Source organism: Salmo trutta, chromosome 40 (assembly GCF_901001165.1).
Source record: "Salmo trutta chromosome 40, fSalTru1.1, whole genome shotgun sequence".
Taxonomy (NCBI): domain Eukaryota; kingdom Metazoa; phylum Chordata; class Actinopteri; order Salmoniformes; family Salmonidae; genus Salmo; species Salmo trutta.
In genome coordinates, this window is record NC_042996.1 from 16,116,672 (window position 1) to 16,126,228 (window position 9,557).

At 45.8% G+C, this 9,557-nt stretch overlaps 1 protein-coding gene across 3 annotated transcripts; it reads right to left on the reverse strand.

The window, feature by feature from the left end:
• Positions 1-587: 587 nt before the first annotated feature.
• LOC115180461 (caprin-2) lies at positions 588-9,002 on the reverse strand. Of its 3 annotated transcripts, none has more exons than XM_029742565.1 (21): positions 8,914-9,002; positions 7,886-8,135; positions 7,695-7,757; positions 7,505-7,591; positions 6,669-6,904; positions 5,601-5,683; positions 5,313-5,453; positions 5,165-5,205; positions 4,792-5,025; positions 4,620-4,658; positions 4,417-4,545; positions 4,134-4,218; positions 3,989-4,041; positions 3,727-3,855; positions 3,515-3,625; positions 3,261-3,413; positions 2,972-3,122; positions 2,587-2,700; positions 2,200-2,240; positions 2,016-2,082; positions 588-1,918 (listed from the first exon to the last, which is right to left on the reverse strand). In XM_029742565.1, the coding sequence occupies exons 2-21, from the start codon at positions 8,120-8,122 to the stop codon at positions 1,347-1,349; spliced, it is 2,766 nt and encodes a 921-aa protein (XP_029598425.1). In that variant the 5' UTR covers positions 8,123-8,135; positions 8,914-9,002; the 3' UTR covers positions 588-1,346. The 3 variants fall into 3 exon arrangements, with proteins under 3 accessions (XP_029598425.1, XP_029598423.1, XP_029598424.1); XM_029742563.1 differs by having other exon boundaries at positions 2,524-2,700; XM_029742564.1 differs by lacking the exon at positions 4,620-4,658 and having other exon boundaries at positions 2,524-2,700.
• Between the last annotated feature and the right edge of the window lie 555 nt (positions 9,003-9,557).

Below are 9,557 nucleotides of genomic sequence, written 5' to 3' on the forward strand. Positions count from 1 at the left end.
AACAGGCACAACTCCAAATTTGACACTCATTGACCGCCATACAATAACTTGTTTGGTGAGCATAAAATAAAAACATTTGTTGCAGAAGACAGATTTTGGGACCAGTTGTCTCGGTCTCTTGGCCTCTTTCTCTGCTGTACTGAAAGAGTTCAAAGCTATTGTATTTTTAGTGTGGATGGGATATGCTTGTGACGTTACACACTTGAGCGGTATTTCTTACCATTTGCTAGTATCCCTGTCACTAGCCTAAGATTTTACATTAATTTAACAGCAATTATACCTGTAGGAATAGCCAACTACTCAGACAGTAATACATTCACTGATCTGTAAGCTGAGGTGCTAATGTGAAGAGTGACATTTGACAAACCATGCAGAGATGACAATATATCCTTTGGAAAAATTAATACTCGCCTTTCCGCATGGACTGTACATTTCAAGATGCATGTCGTTGAGTAGAACTGTACAGCACCTAAAATGCATTTATCAATTGAGATACAAAGCCATAGCCTACTGCTAACTAAATGGATGGACCAACCCCGACAAGTAAAGAAATGGTGCCATGCAAAAAACAGAAGGCAACTCTTATCAACTGCTGAAACATTGTTTTATTCAGGCACATTGAGGGATCACATCTCCATAGACAATATGGCCTTCAGTGTTCAGAATCAGACACAATACCTCCCCCCCTAACCAAACATTTTACCCTGATCACCCCACACAGCAAGGCAGCACAGAATGCATTTAAAGTGCTTAGCATTGTCAAGTACAGGCCATTATAATTCAGATTTTGCCAACCATACATTCAGAAAACAAACAAAAAGCCACCAATTCATAACATCTCATTTAAGGTCTTAGAGACCTGATACATTGTAACTAAAGCGGACCTGCTACTAGAACTAAAAGTGACACCCAATACAGCAGCAGTAGTGTATAGTAGAGGAAGCTTTCTGGGTTCATGTGTAACAACTATTCACAATCTAACAGTTTTAGTCAGAAAATGGAGTGTTGGTCTCTAAGCACCATAACCAAAAACCACATTCGTGGGAAAATGCTCACATTATGGGTCATGAAAGGTCAAGCCAGCAGGAATTCTTCCCCTCAACCCCTTAGTGACCCAGAAGTAATTAGTGGTTGCAATTTACAGGGTAAACAAAAGGGTGATCCTTAAAGGGAATAATGAACACACCCCATATACTCAAGGACTGGGGTAGGCAATGAACCCAGCACTGGGTGGGTATGCAGTCTGACCACATGAAATGGAAAATGTCAGTTTCTCCTTTTAAGTGCAAAGCAATATTCTCTCCTCCACCTGTATCCTCCATGTTGGCTCAAGAGGCCACAATAGCTCAGTCCTGGTAGAGCAGGAAGCCAGAGAATGTGCTGTACTTCCAGCTGCTGCCATAGATAGAGCCGCGGTGCAGCCGCAGCCACACCTGGTCTCCCTGGTACAGCTGCAGGATGGAGTGGTTGCTGGCCGTCTCGTGGTCCGGAGCCCCGTCGTTGGCGTACGCAGACACCATCACCTCGTCATTGCGCATCAGGTTGACGTAGAGCGGCACGTTGACCGCCAGCTTGAGGATGTGGAAGAGGAAGACGTAGGTGCCGTTGGCTGGGCAGGTGAAACGACCCACGTTGGTGTTGAACATTTCCCCCAGGTTGCTGTGGAGCTGGTCAAAGGCGATGGGCTGGTCCAGGGTGCCCGGGGTGTAGTTGGCTGTGCGGGCTGCTGTGAAGGCCACACGGAGGGGCTGGGGATGCTGGGGGAGCGGGTACATGGGTACATGCATCAGGGCATGAGGGGTCACCTGGGGGGTGAGGTCCATGCCAACACCCTGCAGTGAGTCGCCGTGGGCAGAGTCCACCAGGGAGTAGTTGCCCTCCCGGTCTGGGCTGCTCACCTGGGAGGAGTCACTCCAACCTGTTGTGGAGGACCAATCAAATGCCAGTTAACTAAGCCCCCAAAATACCCAACCAATCAGATTTTGTATCAAGCCAGAAGAATGACGTGAACTTACCACCATTATTGTGCCTTTGTCCTGCATTGCCTCCACCACGCCTGTAGCTTGGCTGGTAGCCAGTGTCCTAATGGTGAAGAACACCACTAGACAAGTCAAAACCTCTAAACATATCACTTCAGCAATCTATACTAATGTACATACAATATCTGATTGCTTCCTGAATGTGTGCACAATGTCTTACCCGAGCGCCGTACAAGTGAGCCTGGGGGATGAAGCTTCCTCCTGGGGAGCGCAGACCAGCCCGAAACCCATCAAACCCAAGGGGAAGGGGACAGATAAAAATTGGGTTGTGAAGGCTAACGCAAAACCTTGTAATATTAAGATAAGGTCATGTGGAAACTTGAGGCAACAGAGTAAAGGTTTACTTGATCCAATCCATTTCAGGTTTAGAAGCTCAATCTGAATCAGTAGGAGACATGCATAAGCAGAACAAGATAGGATAGAGGGAAAGGATGAAAGATGGGATTGAGGGATGGGAGAAGACAAGAGAAAAGAGGATAAATACCTCTGTGCCCACCAGAAGAGCGAAAGTAGGAGTGTGCCAGCCCCTTGCCACCACGTGCAATACCTCTAACAGATCCTCTGTAGTATGATTGGTCAGAACAGCCCATGGTGCCACCTGATTGGCTAGGGGACAGGAAGATCTGCCCACCACTACCCACCAGACATTCAGACTGGTTCACTGCCCAAGGGAGAGAAATAAGAGTAGACTTGGTCATATTCATTAAGAAGAAAACAGACAAACAAGGGGTGTATTCATTACGTCTTGCAATGGAAACCGTTTACCAATATAAGAACCAAACGACAACAGGGAGGGACCCAACTGAATGTCCAATAGAAACGTATTTCTTGTGTATTGAATACACCCCTGGTCTTGCCCAATAAACTAATTGGAGTTTTCAATTGCAAAACGTTTCCTATTCCCTGCCCTAATGAACACAACTCTGGCATACCTGACTGTAGGTGTTCATCCTCCAGGGGAGCGAACTCCGGTGGGGTCTGGGTGCTGGTGGTGACATAGCACAGGTCGTTGGAGTCCGAATAGGGGATAATATCAGATTTAAAGTCTCCAGTCGGAAGTAAGGGGGCGTTCACCTTGAATACCTTCAGAGACAAAACAAACCCAAGACTCATACTAAAATGTCTCTCAAATACTACCTAGGAGTGTATTTTATGGGTATTCAGACTAAAGCCTGTTGCCCATTCTATGAACACGTTAAAAGTGTGGTAGGGTAGACTTACCGAATGCATGGTCTGGAAGGGAACAGAGGGGACCATGCTGAGTGTACGTCTGCTGGGAGGGGTAGAAAACAGCTGCCCCTGGGTGGGGGTTGGGGTACAAGGAGGCACCACCCCGTTACAGGGGGATTGCTTCCCAGATTCAGAGATGGTAGTCTGGGTACAGATAGGGAATACTGTCAAGGGAGACTTAAACAAAATCAGAATAGTATGCACTTTAGACTTGCCGATCCTACATGTTCAGGGAATGAATTTACCCGAGCAGAGGTCTTCTCGTCCAGGGTGATGGACATGGATGACTCCCTACGGTAGAAGGGAGGAGGAGAGGGGCAGGCAGTCTCACTCTCAGACAGCAGCAGACATGGCTCCTGGAGAGGACAACCATTGTGCTTTATAACAATTGTGGATCTAAAAGAAGAAAATGTAATTGTTTTAATGGGTCTCATTTAACAGATAGGGGTGTTCTTACAATGGTTATGACGTGAGCTAGGTCCTCTGTAGTTAGGTCCAGGTCACAGCTCTCTAGACAACCCCCGTCGCCATTGGTCAGATTGGGTTCGTCATCAACAGGGAGGAGTTTAGAAGGCAACGGAGTGGACTGAGAGAGGACAAAAATATTCATCTTAAAATACTTACTCCAACAGTCAAAAGCTTAAATAACAGAGTCCTGGTCAAAATTAGTGCACTAGAATAGGGTGCCATTTCACACACACTTCTTCTCCAGATCTTACATGCAGTGTTTTGGGGAGATGGTCCACTGGGCTTCTCCTTGACTCTCTCTGTACTGTTGAGAATAAGAGGTAGAACATCTGTTAAGTATTGACTGTTCTGCTTGAAGTCACCCACTTAAATACCAACTTTGTTGTGGTAGGCTACCGAGTGGAGAGGGGGATCCAGAGGCACGCCGGCCCAGTCTAGGATGGCCGTTAGTGGGTGATCCTTCTCCATCCAGAAGAGAATCCTGGAGACAGGGGATTAATCCAGCCTTGTATTTATTAGACACCCAACAAAACAGACTTAAACATTGAGGGACTACATGGACTTAACCAATAAGAAACTTATTTTTCACGCAGTGCCCCGTGGTAAACCCGACCCAGGTGGAACATTGGAAATGATCCATGACTTTTCACCTGGAAGTTATCTCTGAGGAGTACTGTACCTGCATGAAGCTGAAGGAGCCTCTGATCTTGGTCATCAGGTCCTCCAGCTGCTGCTTGCGCAGGATGGGGTCCTTGGGCAAGGAAGACTGGGAGTTGAACACCTCCACAGGGGTGTCCACACGAAGTGCCTAATGGAAATTACAATGTGATGGAGTAATATAGACAGGTCCATCAAACCTAAGAGATGCAAGAGTCTACTCACAGCTGTGGCGTCCCGCTCCCTTTTAGACTTCACTCTTCTCTGGGGAAACAGTCATTGAGTTGTATGATTGATCTGAACTAAGATCAGCTAGCCCAATCTTGCCCATTATTAGAGGTCACAACTAGTCTCAAGTTCCAACTGCCCTGAGAGTTCAGGTATAAGAATATCTCACCTGTTTGGGTTCAGCATTTTGTTTCTTGGTAGTAACCGGCACTTTGGAGATGAAAACAGCCGCCCCTCTCCATGGTTTCTGGATTACAGGCTGAGTGGAGTCGGACTCCATATCCCACGAGTCCGGTGGCTCCTGTTCCTTCATGGCCTGGAACTCAGCCTTCCAGTTCGGAGTAACGGGAGTGTCTCGACACCCATTGGGGTCTGTGTCAGGCAGGTAGTGTCTGTTAAGAAACTGGCATCACCCACAGACTATCACCACAACAGTACGATATCCACAGTGCATTCAGGTAAATAACATAAAAAGGAGAACGCTGGTTGAATGTTGAAAAAGTAGTGGCACACAACTTGCAGGAAATGTTAGAGGTTCTTACCTCTCTGCTAGGCATGTCTTTTTGGTTTGACGTCATTAGGGCTGCAAGGCAAAATAACATCCAGCTAAATGACAAAATGTTGTATACATTCATTGTTCTATACCCAGTCTGATAAGTAGCTTTTGAATAAGAATAGTTGTAGACTTACTAGAGAGGCTGGCTGTTTGAGACACCGTCTTCTTGGTCATGGGAACCTCTACTTCCTTGGGACTATTGCTCGGAGGCGGCGGTACACAATCAAAGTACCCACAATCCATCAGCTTCGCCAACTTAGCCTTCAGGACCTTGTCTGGAAACATTTAAAGGCATGCATTTTAAACACGGCAGCTAAAGTAGTTCAGCAAATGGCAGATAAAGTTGAGGATACCAGTCATAGTAAATGTAGTATCTGTGCAGGTGTTTAAAAAGGTACAGGACAGGTAGTCTTTAAACTCACAGGTGGTTCCAGCTACTGCTTTATTTTTCCCCTCCAGCAGGTCCAGGTAGACCAGGGCTGCGCTCTCCATCTGCTCCTCCAAACTGGGACACAGTAGCGGGGGATCAGACTAGTCTTCAATCAACAGACGTGTGAGAGTGCGTTTCATAGTAACTTATGCTGTTGTCCCTCAAGTCCAACAGAATGTGTGTGTGGGGTGTGTGTGTGGTGGATGAGTCAGAATTAGTTGGGTAACATAGATAATTAAGATGTCTTATCTGCATAATATGCTTATGTGATATACTTGTTATTAGAATGTATCCCTTTGGACTCTGGTGTTGGCAGTTGCACTTCTTCCCTCAGCTGGGGCTCAGTCACTTGGGGCCCAGAGAGGGGAGAGGTCAGGCTTGTCTTTTACATGTCCCTGGTGCTATGCAGAATATCAGAAAGGGAAGAGGACAGGATGGAACATTGTCTTCATATGTGAATGTGTCTTTACCTATTTTTAAACCATGTGAAGGGATGGCGTGATTAACGGGGAACCATTTACTTGTCTCCACAATGTCTGTGCGCAAGTCACTCCCTCCATTGGCATTGGGGGGAGGTGTATGGCAGTGTCTGGAACCATTGTATGTCCTCTCTGATGTTGCACTTATCCTGGGATACTGTATGACCTAGAGGCTCACTCCCCTCAGTGAGCTTGTCCAGGAATGGGGTCAAGAAGGGGTTTTACTTGAGATGGGAGTATCTAGAGTTGACAATTGAGTTATGCCATTGGATGAGTTGTTGTTTTTGTGCTATGAAGTACCAGGAACGAGATTAGAACCTCGTTTTAGGGACCAAATGGAACGATAATTTATAGCGAATGATATGGATCTTTGCTATAAAAGATCTCAGTAGCCTTTGTGTTGTCACTCAACGGATCATTAGAAAATGGTGAATCGTTGAAAGTCATTGCTATCGCAAAGCTCTTATTATTAAAGATGTCAGAGTTATACTTAAACTACTTGTGTGAAAGGTTTGTCTCTCCTAATTTGATAATACAGAAATAAACCACCACATGTGGTGCGCACATCAATTCCCCAGTACCTCACATTGTTGTCCCTCTTCACCCCCAGTAGTTCAGCGAGCTCAAGCAGGCTCTGTAGCTCTGCAACCTGGAGCTGGGGGTTGCGGGCAGAGAGGAGGTCCTTCCTGATGCGTTCGTGCTGCAGCAGGGTCTGCAGGAGGAACTTAACCTGCAGCACTACGCACAGCCTCCTCTTCTCTACCTCCTGCTTGGCCATCTGCTCCTTCTTCAATGCCTTCTTCTGGGCCTTTAGCAGCTAAGGGGGGGGGGGGGGGGGGGGGGGTGTTAGATGGATTCTACGGACCAATCCCCAAAATACTCCTACACCGAGGTCTGATCACTAGACCTAGGCCAATCGACTGACTGTTGTGGATTTCAAATGTCTGGATTAGGTGCAAGATAATGGACTTTATTGTCTTGCAAAAATACAAGATGATTCATCATGAATCTGGACAAAAAAAGTATCTGTTGACCTGCTAATAGTTCTACATTACTAACACTATCTGACCATGCACTTAGAAGCAGGGAAAGTCAAAACTAACCATGAAAACAATCAAGGCATTCAAGCAGCAGAATGGAACAGCAGTGTTCTCACTCCCAACTCAGCTCTGTAATGGGCTAAAGCCACCAGTGTACAATCCATTGACGAGGCTGGACTCCAATCCAATACGTCATACCCTTTCTACCCTCATTAACCTATTATCAGGTGCTTGATATGAACGGAGAAGCGTTATTCTGACTATGCATAAGAAACTACACCTGGTCTACCAAAAGGAATGCATGCGGAGCTTCTCTGCCAATCCCCATTCATACACACAGCAGCACTATGACAAGCAATGGCTAACAGAGATCTTACTTCCTGTGTTAAACCCCCAAGGGTCTTGTGCAGCTCCTGGGCAAACTGCAGGTTGTGGATCACTTCATCATACTTCTCCACTGCATCCTGACACGCATTGAAAGAGTTCAAAAGACAAGGCAACATCTCAATCCTTTGGTTGAAAGAAATGTACTGTTTTTATTACCACAATTAGAAAGCCCGTTCTTACTATCTGGTCTTGATTGAGTGATTCCCCATGTTTCAAACGCTTCCTGTAGTCCTCCAATTTAATCTGTGGATACAAACACTTACAATGTCTTCATTTTATGGTAACATGCAGGAAATCCTGAAAGGAACGGTAACGTCTCCTCCTACTCAAACACCACCAAATCCCTAATTATGTCAAGTCATCCATCCTACCTTCTTTTTCTCCAGGTTGCGGATCTTGTGCTTGAGGCAGATGAGGCCGTCCTCGATGTAACTCTCGTAGCCCTGGTAGATGGTAGTGGAAGCTGCCAGGGCTAGCTGGAGAGAACTCAGCCCACCAGGGGAGCCCATCTTGGGGCTACCTGCCTTCGGGCTCCCCTGCCTCCCCTTCTCGGAGCACTCAGGTGAAGGGGACACATCCCGGGCTGGGGATGGAGACAGCTGCACCATGTTCAGATCCTCGCTGGAGAGGGTTCAAGACAGAACAGGTAATGGTCGTGACTGATGTCCATAGGATGAAAATGTTGGCCATGAAATGTGTCATATTCTTGCATCATCACTATCAGATGTTGCTTTAAATATGGGCCAATTTAATTTCTAGTAGAAAGGATGGCCCCATTAAACTTTCCTGCTATGAGTTTCCATAAATGTGATCATGTTCCAGTAACGCGCTACCCTCAACCGCCACTGGGTGATTGCCAAACCCGTCATAGCGCATTTTTGGCCATTGCACAGCCGGTGTGATTACATACGGTGTTGATGGATTTTAATATGAGAACCGTGAAACAGCAGATAGAACTCACATAGCACGCGACAACGTTAAACAAGTCGTTAAAACAATGGTTATTTAAACATGTATTCCCAAACACATACCCAATGTGTGCGCATTTTGTGTCGCCGACCGTATTCATCTCATGCTTAAAGTTGTGTTTTTTTAAACGTTGTTTGGGAATCAGTCGGGGATGTTAATTCTACGTAATCTTATAAAACGCTTCCAGCTTAATCGGTATCACATCCTTCAGACCCGCCGTAAGCATCTCTTCTTCAAAAGCCTACTCTCTCTACAGAGCACAGATGCCCCAAACACATCCCAAACCAAAATTATAAGAATGAACAGCAACTCGAATACTGCATTTCTTAAACCATCATTATACAACTTGTATGAAGTTCTTGAAAAATCTGTAAACATTATAAATTGAAAACCCATGTCGTCATCCACGTTCAGAAAACAGCTGACTAACCTCGTGGCTGGTTGTGTGTGTGTTGAAAATGCTGTTGCTGCAAATCCCGACGCGTGCTATCCAAGCACCAAATAAAGTACTGGTAGCCCTCTCTAACCCGTCCAAACAGTGATGTTAGTTTACAGAGGGAAACGAGTGCGAACTCATACCTTTATATAGGCCTACCTTTCTACGCCCAAACATTGAGGGAGTTCGATTAGGCCTAATTGCACCGGGCTATGGCCCGTGACATGAATGGGCAAAAGCGGGGAGGGAGAAGCGACCTTCTCAAATCGATCAGTAATCTGTGCCGCTCGGTCTTGTTGTCAAGAAGGCAGCATACATCGTTCAGAAACAGAAATATATTTTCCATAAAATATATGTTAGAATTTTCAAGTTTGTTTTGTTTGGAAAGGTAGAGGGGGGGTACCGGACATGAATCGAATTCCCACATTCGGACTGCTGGGGCACAGAACATCGACGTGACGTCATATAGCACCTGCTTTGCACGCGCATCCAACTCAAACACCAATTTAGGAAGGACGGTAAATCGTATAAACTGTATATTTTTAATTTACTATATACCTAGTGGGCTACACCGGTAATTCATCCACCCACCGCTTTGGATTTTTACAATTGTAATGTTTAGTTTGTTAAATATCATA

What these genes read in the sequence shown, in the direction of transcription:
- LOC115180461 (XM_029742563.1), bottom strand. Translation starts at nt 8,122, where the DNA reads ATGGTGCAGCTGTCTCCATCCCCAGCCCGGGATGTGTCCCCTTCACCT. An exon ending in GCAACCTGGAGAAAAAGAAG is followed by an intron (nt 7,758 to 7,885) that starts GTAGGATGGATG and finishes TTGTATCCACAG; the next exon opens with ATTAAATTGGAGGACTACAG. An exon ending in TAGCTCACGTCATAACCATT is followed by an intron (nt 3,626 to 3,726) that starts GTAAGAACACCC and finishes TGTCCTCTCCAG; the next exon opens with GAGCCATGTCTGCTGCTGTC.